Source organism: Sinocyclocheilus anshuiensis, unplaced genomic scaffold (genome assembly GCF_001515605.1).
Source record: "Sinocyclocheilus anshuiensis isolate Anshui unplaced genomic scaffold, SAMN03320099.WGS_v1.1 scaffold778, whole genome shotgun sequence".
NCBI lineage: Eukaryota > Metazoa > Chordata > Actinopteri > Cypriniformes > Cyprinidae > Sinocyclocheilus > Sinocyclocheilus anshuiensis.
In genome coordinates, this window is record NW_015544177.1 from 539247 (window position 1) to 552709 (window position 13463).

At 35.1% G+C, this 13463-nt stretch overlaps 1 protein-coding gene across 1 annotated transcript in view; it reads left to right on the forward strand.

Annotated features, from left to right (window-relative positions):
- The first annotated feature begins 923 nt into the window (after positions 1-923).
- The window catches only part of tafa5b (TAFA chemokine like family member 5b), a 27907-nt gene continuing 15367 nt past the window's right edge, over positions 924-13463 (forward strand). Inside the window, exon 1 of the mRNA XM_016496496.1 lies at positions 924-1475. Coding sequence (XP_016351982.1) covers positions 1385-1475 — 91 coding nt within the window. The 5' untranslated portion in view covers positions 924-1384. The remainder of the gene's footprint in view (positions 1476-13463) is intronic.

The following is a 13463-nucleotide window of genomic DNA, read 5'->3' on the forward strand; positions in this document are numbered from 1 at the left end:
AAAATACGATATTTTAAAGAATGAGAAGTGCATTTGTCCATACATAACCCATTGGTCCCTATTGGCCCTTTTTTTTACATAGGGTTTTGTGTTGCATTCATGTTAGTTAATATTTTATTTAATACTATTTTGAGTCATAAATTTGACCCTGGTGTGTTTCTTTTTGTGTGATTGAATTTGTGGCCTTCCATTGAACAAAAGATGATCAGTACCACTTACATAGCCTACTATTAAGTTAGAAAATAAAATATACAGTCACCAAAATGCTTAATACCATAATACCATCACTGAATTTTTACGGTAAAGTTCTGGCAACTGACGTTTTTACAGTAATTCAAAGAAGAAAAAAAAGTTGAGAATATTAATGCTAACTCCCCTTTGAGAAAAACAAAAAAACAGCATATCAAATGTGAATTTCACAAGATTGAAAACACCTTAACTTGGGTAGGCTATTCCTGAACTGTTAAATGAAACGAAAAAAAAAAAATAGACAAAAAAAAAAAAACTTTTTCGAACAAAAACCCCAAAACCAGTCTTAAGTCGCTTGGATATATTTTTAGCAAAAAAAAAAAGAAAAAAAAAAAAAAACATTTTCGTAACAAAACATGTTTGTTGGCCTACTGTAACTAGGTATCCCCGCGCGCGCTCACCCGGAGATTGACAGATTTAACAGTGATGACGTCGACTTTCAACCGAGACGAAACTCGCGTGCAGACCCGCAGCCTCAGTTAAACGGGAGACGCTCAGACGGGCAACGCTGCGCGTCCGCACAGTTTCTGCCGTGGAACTGAACGACGCAGTGGACTACAGACCCCTCGCGCGCGCCTGGACATGTGTGAGGTATTTTCCTGGACTTTAACGGAATTCCGGTGGTGACAGTTGTTTATGCAGCTCGAGGCTCGCGTGTGGATGTGTGAAGACATTCAGACGGGCAACGCTGCGCGTCCGCACAGTTTCTGCCGTGGAGTCAACTGAACGACGCAGTGGACTACAGACCCCTCGCGCGCGCCTGGACATGTGTGAGGTCTTTTCCTGGACTTTAACGGAATTCCGGTGGTGACAGTTGTTTATGCAGCTCGAGGCTCGCGTGTGGATGTGTGAAGACATGCAGCGCGTTGCCTGCTAAATATTTTGGGACGACCAGTGAACGAGAGACTATGCAGCGGTTAACGGGACGAAGTGCCAGAAGCCGCGTTGGAACTTGAACTTTAATCTGTCCGAATAGAAACCTGTCGCGCGAGCAGTTCCGCACTATCAGCAGAGGCTCGTCCGCATGGAGAGGGTCCTCACCGAACAGCCTGTTCTTCCTGAGAATAAGGGAATGTTTCTTCAGTGTTGAGCCGGGATGGATGTGCTGTTGTAAACGCATCCGATCATCAGAAAGATGCAGCATCTCCGTGTGGCGTGGACGCTCGCGGGAGCGGCGGTGGGCTTTTTTCTGCTGTTCTTGATTCAAGCGCATTTCTTCGGCGAAGGTAAGCCGTACACTAACGGCCTTTGTCAGAATTCGATTAATTTTGCGGAAAGAAAACATATAAATGATAATTTTACGATAAGTAATTATAATGAGAAACAAGTTGTGATTGCCAAAACTTTACCATGAAAACATGGTGATGATGTTACAACATTTTGAAGACTTTTGGGCATTTTAAGTTATTTAATAGTTCTTAACTGCATATGTCATGAAACCATATAATATTAATATACCAATGTATTTGAGCTATTAAAATCTCTGTTACTGTGTAAAATGTGATGATAGGTGGTGCAATGAAAGGCCACATGATCACTGTGTTCATCAAAATTGGCCTCTACAGCCCAATGACACTAAAATAATGCGATACACTTTGACTGCATTTGTATAATGAACAAATTATAAGGTGGTTTCTAAGTTTTGATTAGAAAAATATAATTTCAACAATATTTTATCGTAAAATTATATAGCCTTGTTAAATATACATTTTCACTTAATTCAGAAATGTTATTTTTTAATGTTTTAGAATATTTTGCAGTAAAATGACATGTTTTGTTATTTTATAGATAGATAGCTAGATAGATAGATATGGTAGGGTAACTTCTTTAAAATTACTTACATTTTTTTTTTTTTACAGTGCAGGGTAACATATTGCTCGATTACAATGAAAACACCTTTTAATGAGATAATGACCTGTTTTTCGTATTTCATTATATACATGGGGTGTGCATGTTCTGCCAGTGTATGTGCATCAGTGATACTCTGCATTCATCTGGCATCAGAATTGATAAGAAAAAGGACTTTTGAGTGACCTTTCATGTACTTGTAAATATGTAGTGCTTAAATCTAGCTTAAGGTCAAACCAAGGATCATCTGTTTGAATTGCTACTCCATTTATTTACTTAAGGAGATGCTATATTTGTATCAATGTCATTTACTGACTTTACTTTGAAACTGAAAAACATAATTTAACCTAGTTTGAAGACTGAGATATATGCTGATATTAAAACGACTGTTTTACACTGATTCACAATCATTTGTGATTATAAATGATTATGTGGAAAGCACAGAGACTAGATTGTGAGATACACTGTGATGCACCTAAAGAAACCTAGACACATCTGACTATTTTCCCAATCGGTGATAGGTAGATAGATAGATAGATAGATAGATAGATAGATAGTTGATCCAGGAACATGTCTTACTTGGCAAAATCACGGCGACCGAGTCCTGTAGGTGCTGATGTGACACCCTAGAGCTCAGTCTGACATCTTTTATCTTCTATATGCTCTGGAAAGCAAAAGTGAGAAAATTCTGCCTCATAAAATTGATCCATGTTGCATAAGAATCTCAGTATAAGGCACAATGTGATATTTTTTTAACCTCAGAGAACAGACTATTACTTTTCTCTACAACTCTTAAAATACAGCTTAAAGGTGAGTTGGAATTGGATTTTGATCGGCAGCCTTTCGGATGTCTTTATTTTTAACCAACTGATGAACTTCTAAGTGAAGCGATGCTATCATTAAGTTATGTTTGGAGCTCTTTGTGTGTGCGATATCAGTATAGGTGTAAAGTGGAGACCATGAGAGCAGTCACCCATTATGTGTGAGCTTGCTTTGAACAGCTTAAAGGTTTGAGTTGGCTTGCCGCCATGGCAAACAAAACATGTTGGCCTGGTTGCCACAGTAACTGGGCTTTTAAAGAAAATAATTGGAGAATGCATGGGTTTGCTTCTCACAGAGTGCCAAGGAATAGAGCAGTGACCTCCAGCATAGTGATGGAGAGAACCGCAGGAGGCATCTGCCCAAACACCTTTAATTTCTACATACGGAGACATAGTGCTGCGTTGGGTGTTTGATATTATAATGCACCAACCTCAGAGCTCAGCTCACACTTTCCAACATTTCTCCATTTATTTTCTTTTTTAGGTCAGATTCGTTTATGCTCAATTTAGAACGGATTGTCCAGTGGCTTTAAAAATAGCAATTCATCAGGACTGATTGTTATAATGAACAAGTAAAATTACTAAGCTAGCATGAAATCCAAATTGATCATATTTACTTTCCAAATACACATTTATGCTGTTATTGTGAATGCTTCAGCATTGCGTGTTAAGAAAAAATGTTTTAGCTTTCATTAAAAATAATAACCTGCTTCACCACTGAAACAACTTTCCTTTTCGGCTGACATCACTTTTTTACAGTCTTGCTAATAGTTAGTGCAATTTCACGCAGGTTAACATTAATGTGATAAAGACACTTTTTTTAAAAAGATGAAATGAAACCTTACTTTTTAATTTTTTATATTCTGTTTCACTCGAAAATATGTCATTACATGAGTAAAACAGTTTGATCCATGATAATTTAAGCTTTTAAAGCTTTTTTTTTTTAATAGATTTTTTTTTATTGAGGCTCTATTTATGGTCTCATTTGGTCCTTTAATTATGTTGTAGTCTTGAAGTGGTTTATATCACACACACAAGAAAAAAGCATAAAAAAGAAAATTACAGTTTACATTTATGACTGGATCTGGTCATGATGACAATGAAAGTGAACAGAAGGAAATACTCAAAAACAAACAAACAAAAACATAAAATAAAACTAATAAAAAAAAGGGGTAACACTTTACAATAAGGTTTATTAGTTAACAGTAGTTACCTGTATTAGGTAAGATGAACTAAGCATGAACAATACTTCTACAACATTTATTGATCTTAATATTAATTTCAACATTTACTAATTATTAAAATCAAAAGTTGTATTTGTTAACATTAGTTAATGCACTGTGAACTAACGGTCGCCGTGATTTTGCCAAGTAAGACATGTTCCTGGATAAACATCTTCTGTTGATCCTGGAGTGAAATCACGGTCACCGTGAAGTAACATGAACAATGAATAACTGTATTTTCATTAACTAACATTAACATAGATTACTAAATACTGTAACAAATGTATTGTTCATTGTTATTTCATGTTAGTTAATACATTAACTAATGTTAACAAATGACACATTGAAAGTGTTACCAAAAATGTATATTACTTTATAAATATTTTTTTATTAAACAGTTATTTTCTAAATAAATACATTTATTTTATTTATCAATAAATATAGTTATTTTACAAATAAAATAAATAGTTTGTCGCAGCTTGTTTTCATCTCTCTTAATTCAAATATGAATTTCAGCCAATGATTTATTGAATAATGAAATGCATTATATTATATACATTTATTGTATTTTTTTTGATAGTTAAAAAGGCATGAGGTTTCTCTCACAACTCTAGACTTTGTGTTGTCTCATATCTGACCTTTCTGGATTTTGTCTTGAATTTGACTTCAAGCGGTCTTTATTTTTCATGGTCTTGGGTTTGCCACAGTCTCTAAGGAGATTTAGAAACAGAGACTTACATTCAACATTTTAAATGTACATTTTATTGTGAAAGGATGTTCAGTTCAAACAAAATCTCTTCTGACCAGTGAGTTCAGGTCATGACGGAAATAAGAGCCAACAGAAAGAAATGCTCAAAAAAATACACATACAATGCTACCGCTAAGCATTTCAAATGAACAGCTGGCTACAAAGATTACCATTACTGTGGCCACCTGAACTCCCCAGCAGTTGCTAATTGATGGAAATAGCTTGAAAGAGGATGGATGCCAGACTAAAACCATGGAGTGATTAACAAAGTGGAACACTGTGGATGTGGCAGGCCTGTGGAAGGCTTGCATGTCTTAAAGTGTTCTGCGTAAGTTTTAAGTATTCTAAATAAATGTGTTTAAAGCACTCCCCCAGGAGTCTGTACAAGCAGACATCTTGCAGTCACACTTTGCAGGGGCTTTTTGGTATGATTGGACTTTGGAAGCAACGATTTTGGCTGCCTGCTGAGCTCAGAGGCCAGCCAGACTGACCTGGCATCAGGTCCAATCTCAGTCTGACTGTCATTACTGACTCTAAAGGAGACCCTCGTCTCCCGCCAACCCTCCCTCTGACTACTGCACCAATCTAGACAAGGATAATAGGTGTATAGGGTGACAGGAAGGATATATACTGCCCAGATAAAGTATCCTTAGCTCTTAAGCAGGTTATTGGCAACTGATATTATGATATAGCAACTGGCTGAATGGTAGGACTTGTCATAAAAAAACAAACTACCTAAAATATGATACAGGATGTAAAGTCCTCAATTTCAGGTTGCAATAATTCTGTCTACTCAATGTAAAAGCTGTACTCTGTATTTTTACGGCCTTGCCACAGTCTCTAAGGAGGAGGAGTAAGATTTGGAAACAGACTTACATTCAACATTTTAAATTTACTTTAATTTCAAAGTGACTGACTTTGCATTCAAGGTATACAATTTATACAGCTGTATGCATAATTTGAATAAAATACAAATAAAATAAAATAAAATAATAAATGTATTTTATTTATAAATAATATTTAAATGATATTTGATAAATAATATTATAAATAATATTATTCAAATAAATACATTTTATTTTATAAAAAAATATATTTAATATATCATATCTATTTATTATGTACATTTATTTCATAAAATACATTAATTTAATTGTATAGTTATTTTATAAATAAATTAAATGTTATATTTAATAAAACTTGTTTTCATCGCTTTTAATTCACAACCTGCATAAATGCATTAATTTTTTTATAAAATACACTTAATAAAATAAATATATAAAATAAAATATATAAATTCAATAGTTATTTTATAAATGAAATTAAAAAATGCACGTTTGTTATAGTGCTTGTTTTCATCTCTTTGAAATTACAACCTGAATTTTGGACAATGATTTATAATAAACGTGCATTATATTTTATATTTATTATTATATATTATATTGATATTATATAAACTTTTTTTTTTTAACTGAAAAAGTCATGAGGTCTCTCAAACCATTCTAGACCATTGTGTTGTGTTGTCTCATATTTGACCTTTATGTTTTTTGTCTTGAATTTGACTTCAAGTGGTCTTTCTGTTTCATGATCTTGGGTTTGCAAGGAGATGGAGGCAGATTTGGAAATAGAGATTTACATTCAACATTTTGTCAGTTACTTTTATTTCAAAGTAACTGATATTGCATTCAAGGTATTCATTTTTTTAGTTTTTGCATTACCTGGGAGTAAAATCAAGAGTAAAATCTTTCCCATTGTTATTCTGTGTACTGTTTAAGCTACAGGAATAGCTTCAATAAAATAATAAAAACCACAACAAAACAAAATATAAATATTTAAAAATATTTTATTTATTTTATAAAATAAATACATTTAATATACATATAATGGAAAATCAAATGTATTTTTTAAATAAATTATTGGATATTTATTGTAGCTTGTTTCATCTCAAGTCACAACATGAATTTTGGACACTGATTTATTAAAATAATGAACTTGCACTGCATTATATACACGTATTGGTTTGTTTTTACTAGTTAAATGTCATCAGGTCTCTCTGCCCATTCAAGACTTTATGTTGTTTCATCTGACCTTTCTGTTTTATGTCTTGAATTTGACTTCCTGGTTTCCTGAGCTAAACTCCAACTCAGACAATGCTGTGTTTAATATCTTATTATTATTCTGCAATATCCTAATTGTCTTCTCACAACTCCTGTCTTATCGTGCCTCCGAACATGACATTATTCATATATGCCTTTGTCACTGGTGGTGTTTCTTAATGAAAACATCTTACAGTCAAATGAGGCCAATTGACTTGCATTGCAAGGCAATACGCGCAGCATAAAGCTTTCGGTTATAGAATTGAACTGAACGATCTTGGCATGAGAATGAAGGCTGATAGCGTCATGCGGCGCTGGTGGAGTCCAGCATCAGTCCCCTGATGATAGACTCCCTTTTCACTCCATCACTTTTCTGACAGCCTGTAAAGGATAGCTTTTGAATTTCAGATCAGCACAGCCAGCAAGTCTCCATCTCCGAGATGCATGGTTGGCAGCTCTTTCATCCCTAAAACGCACGCACTGGAGTATACAGGAGATCCTGTGGAGAGCGCTGGAAGAGGCTGGAGATGAATCAGACATTTCGCTGTCAGCGGGGCTATTTAAACAGACAGGGAGGGCGTATCATCTATCACGAGTTGCGCCGCTTAACACGTCTAACCTGCAGCACTTAGAGGCGTTTTAGAACAATGCCAGCAAATCTGAAGCTTATCGGAGCGTTTTGGCCCCGTGACCATTAGCAAAGTGACAACTTGCATTCTTGCCACGTTAATTATATCATAATGGCTCGTCCTGGGGTGAACCCGCTTTATTAATACCGACATCTCACATACAGTGTGTTTAATTGTGTTTTCCTCTAAATTAGCTCAATGTTCTTAGACTATAATGGTTGTTTACTCTGACTCACGGGATGTAGAGGAGAAAAAAGGGCAGCGGAGGAAAGGAGGAGGCCGAGGTAAGGTGGCGGGAAACAGCAGAGAAGGCCGTGTCTGGTTTGTCATAAAGCCACGGCAGGGCCGAATGAATGAGTGAGAGATTAAAGGAGGGGTGCTCACAGTCTGCATTCAGTCACTGCAGAGCCAGGCTTTGCTCTCGGCATGCTGATTAGCCTCCATGAATGGCTCTATGGACTCCTCTTTCTCCAGCATCTATCAGTGCCCAGTCATTACGGCCTATTTGGGGCTGAAGCTGGAGATGAATGGTGAAGCTTTTTCCTCCAGCTTTGAAGTGGGGCTCACCTCCAGGGCGCCACGGAGAAAGAGAGAGAAGGGCTGGGTGTTGTTAAACATGACAGGACGGGAAGATAGTGTTTTATAGAAAGGGGGAAAAGCTGTTTTGCATGCCATTCGTTTTAAATTGCTACATTTGCAGTTTTATGTTAAACAGAGATGATCACTACAAGGTTCTTAACACAAATACCATTTCATCCTTTTTATTGTTCATTGCATTAAAATGATGGTATTACATTATCACTCACCACCGAAAACTGAAAATTAGGAAAAACAAACATATGAAAATGTATCTTTAAAAGAAGAAATTCGTAACAGAAAAAAATGAGTTAAATTGAATAGAAGATGGCTATGAAAGAAATTAAAATATATGTTTATAAGGTTTCGCAGTTGTGTCACCACCATTTTTTTGATTTACATAAAAACATAAACAGGCAATTAACTTTGGCTAATTGTAATTTTTATTTTATTTTAAAGAAATTAATACTTTTATTTAGCAAGAATGCATTAAATTAGATTTCTATTTCAAATAAATACTCTTCTTTTGAACTTCATATTTATCAAATAATCAACTGTTTTCAATAATAATAAGAAATGTTTATTTAGCAGTAAATTAGCATATAAGAATGATTTCTGATACTTTAAATTTCAAATTACATTGAACAATATTACTGTTTTTACAGTATTTTTGAACAAATAAATGCAGCTTTGGTGAGAGACTTCTTTCAAAAAATATTTTAAAAAATCGTACCAACCCCAAACTTTTGAACTGTGCTGTGGTATATACGGTATATTATAAATATTTTATATATAAATATATTTTCAGTTACTTTATTTTCTTTATGTTCTCTAATGTGTCTATAATGTTAACTCTGTCACACAAATTATAACAAAACTGTGATTTTTAGATAATTTCCCTTATTAGTAGCAATACCAGAAAACAAAATAGTTCCTGCATCTGATGTATGTGTGATGCAAAATATGGTTATTTTGTCATCATTTCTTTTAGACTGTGGTGACAATTCAAGTTGAAAATAATTTTGAAACTGTTTCTGTATTCGCAATTCATTCTTCACTGTAGATGAAAGTCAGATTTGCAAATATTTATTATAAATTAGTATGACTTTTTTTATATGATGGCCTGACACATTAAGTTACAAAAAGCAAAAACATATTTTGTGAGAAAATGGAAGCAGCAAGAAATCCAAAATGATTCCTCTGTACATAAACGTTTATTTTTCACTTCCATTGTCTTATTTTGAAGAATACATTAGTAAATTCAGAGCAACTTTGATAACGAGGAGTTTCCACCCACATCGCCGCTCTCATTTCCTGCCAGTCGCGCTCGCATCATATTCTGTGATGATGTACTGCTGAAGTGTCTGCCCTGTCATATCAACGATTCCACTTTATTCAGAGCTTCAGCTCCATTTGGAGTCTTTGAAGAGAGAAAAAGCAAACGTACAGCTATTAGAGCAATGCCTTCTGATTCTTGTAACTCATAGGAATGCTGATATTTGATTTTGTGGAGAGAGAGAGAAAGAGCAGGAGAGTGAGAAATGATGTCTGGAGAAGAGGAAAACAGATCGAGAGGGGGAAAAAAAATCAAATCACCCCTTGAAAATGTTCCAATAATCACTGAAGCGCTCCAGCAACTGAGTTGGCCAAAAATAGATTGAATTGAAAGTTCTCTTGGTATTTTATGATGGGAGATGCTTGCAACAAGGGTTGTCTGGAGAACTTGCCTTCAAATTATTTTGTGTTTATTTTGGCAGTTCTAACAAACTCGCAATATTTCCATCTCAGTTTCAAATGGAGCTTGAAATATTGGGTGTAATAAAAGGTGACGGGCTTGCTTCGCATCCTGATGAATCGTGATGGGCTGAGAGCAAGGACTCTGTGTGCTTCTGAAAGTTATGACTTCTTTTCTCTAGCCGCCTGGGGCAAACAGATTTCCAGCTATGCTCATAAATGTAAAAAAAAAAAAAAAAAAAGACACAGGCTGTATTTTTTTATTTATGTGTAGAAAACAGATATGCAATCCAAACCAATCCGGCTAGATGTGCTTTTACGTTCAGTACCTCTGCACTGATGCCGCGTCCGTGGTGGTGGAAGCACCATCCATCATCGTTTGTGGTGGAGCTCATGCATGTTTGGTCAGATGAACCGTTTCACACACTGTAGATCAAACTTGAGCTGGATACATATACAGACATACAGGAAATTTTACATGTCAATAACTTCACCGGCCACTGTATCAAGCCAAGAAGATGCTATAATCCATCATGTGCTACAGACAAACACCTTCATATGTCACTCACGGCTACAATAGATCACAGTGGCTCACAGACTACATACTGCTAATGATTACAATACTCAGACACACTTCCCTGAATGGACACTTTCTTCTGTAGTGAATGTAATTGTCTCTATCTGTAGTGTAGATGGGGTTTAAAGCGTCCATATCACAACGAATCAAATTTTCCTTGATCTTCTGAGATAAAATTGCTTGAAGTACTATGAAACATACTGTAACTTGGAGAACTCAAATCTCTGTCAAGAGAGAGAATTTATTTAGTAATTTTATTTTATTACTGGGTGTGGATTACGATGTTATGAACATTAGTTTACTTTTAATAATATCCTTGATCATTTCAGACTGATTGTATCTGTTTATGTGGGATATTTTAGTTTGAACTGTAACTCAAACCTCCCCAGTCAACATTTTATTTTATTTTTATTTATTTATTATGTTTTGGCTGTGGAGTTTACTTTTAATAATATCTATGATCTTTTTAGTTTGATTTTAGTGTCTGTTGTGCATCCGTCACAATATAAATCAGGCTTTGCAAAGAGCCTGTCATTGAAGCAGTTAAACACAAATGTTTTATTAATATTTAGGTTTTTATTATTATATATTAATAATATTGATGATAGTTGTCATTATTATTAATTTTTAATAAATACTGTAATTATTTTTTGCCCTAAGACTTTTTGCATCATTATTATTATTATTATTATTATTATTATCATCTATTCTATTTTTATGTAAGGGTTAAATTGTGAAATTGCTTACTGGATGTATGGTAATAACAAAACTAATAATCAGTTAGATTTCTAATAGAGATAGCTTGTGCACTGAGGCGCACACTCTTTATGATCAGTGGTAGTGGTTAGAGTTATATTTTTTTTGTCTTGCAGGTAATAAATAACATGACCAGTGACTGACTGCCTGTTGAAAGCATGGGAATGGATAACCCAATTATATACATAAGCATTTCTTTGTAAGGGGGTTGGGGGTGTTGAGGCGTCCTGGTGCTGGATTAATCATCATCTAACATAAGCACTCTCTCAAGAGGTTGTACACTGCTTATCTGTCTGGACTTATGGTGGGGATTGTGGAAGATCTGCAGCCCATCCTGATTCATCAAGCTTTTTTCTGCTGATATGTCACCGCTAGGATATAATTCACCATTGCAGGTCCATATCCAGCATATTGCACTGGCTTGATGAGAGCGTGTATATAGATTCCTGTTTATGCAGGTGCAGGATAATAGAGGAACATTGAACAATGACTGCAGTGTGCAGCTTCAGCAGAACTTGGTCCCCATCAGTCTGCTAACAAGGGTGATGCCTCAGTCTACAATATTAGTAGGGAAACTAACAGCTCAGCACCATAAAAATCCATTTATTTTGTCAAAGCTGTGGGCTAGTTACACCTACAGTGCACTGTGATGCTCATATGGGAGAAGCAGGTTCAAATCTGGCCTGCAACATGTTCCAATTCTTTTTCTATTTTCTGCTTATTTTACAGCTTTCTGGTTTCCTTTTCATAAAATGGTTAATAATATTTATCTATTAATTAATTGTACGGCTTGTATGACTTGTACTCACAATGTGTACAAAAGATGGCAGTTTGGGGACTTGTTTCTGACATTGTATAGTGGAACACAATACTACTACTATCAGAGGTTCCCTACTCAAGTATGTTGCATTCCCAAATGCACTTAAAGGGACAGTTCACACAAAAATGAAAATTCTGTCATAATTTATTCACCCTCCAGTTGTTCTAAACCTGTATGTACCTTTCTTTATTCTGCTTAACACAAAAGAAGATATTTTGAAGAATGTAGGTAACCGAACAGTTTCTGGTCCCTAATGACTTTCATTATATTTTTTCATGACAGAATTTTAATTTTTGGTTGAACCATCCCTTTAAGCGTATACGTCACTCAAACTCAGAGCAGAAGCAGAGTCTGTGTGACGCATTTACATTTACTGTGAACTGAGCTGCTTTGAGTCACTGAAAACACCAGACCATGAGCAGCTTGCCTGTAAATAGATGGCTGTATAGCCCTATATATATAAAAAATAAAAACTGTGAGAGTGTATGTGAGAGTGTAAGACATAAAGCATATTACTTGTATTAAGTTATTCATTTGGATATACTTTCAGACATTATTAAAAACTACTTTTAGTAAAAGTAGACATTTAAATGTTGATTTTAAGTGTCAGTTATTATTGCAGTCAAGTCTGGACACAGAGAAAGCATTTTGTTAACTAGCTACAGCATGATCAGTCACACAAAAGTCATCAGAATAAATATTTGCTCAGTGTGACCAGGGCAATATTTTAAAATATATTGAGAGTGAACAGAGACGGTCTGTGGTCGAGATGTGTATCTTCTAGGGCTGCCCTCGACTAAAGATTTTTCTGGTCGACTAATAGTCGTTCATTTTAAGCATTAGTCGACTATTAGTCGCACTTTTATTAATAAACCATATAAATCATAATAATGAGCCTTTAATTGCCTACAGCCTAATAAGCGCTCAAGCGCACGCAAAAAAAGGCTTGCCACAGCGCACCGGCAAATATAATAATTATGAATGTGTTAGGGAAAAACAGCAAGTACGCTGCATTAACGTTTTAAGAATTTATTGTTACACTAGTGCTTTCTGTTTTCGGTTTAATAGATGAAGTTGGCGACACTGACTCGTCATCTCCGCAGTATGTATGCATGTTTCATAAGGATTACATAATCTGAGAATATTTGTTTTTTATTTGAATTGGTTCATTTAAAAGCTTCACTCTCTATAGATATATTTTTCATGTCTGTAATAAGGCAAGAATACACGTTTCGAAGTTTCGAAGTGACGCGCTCAAGTTCACAAGTCTGAGATGGCAGAAAGTGCATCCTGTTTGCTTTAATTATTTTATAAAAGCGCAACGTTTCGTTGTTATTCTGAGTGCACACGAATAAACGTAGAGTCTTTACAAATACAAAAGATGCA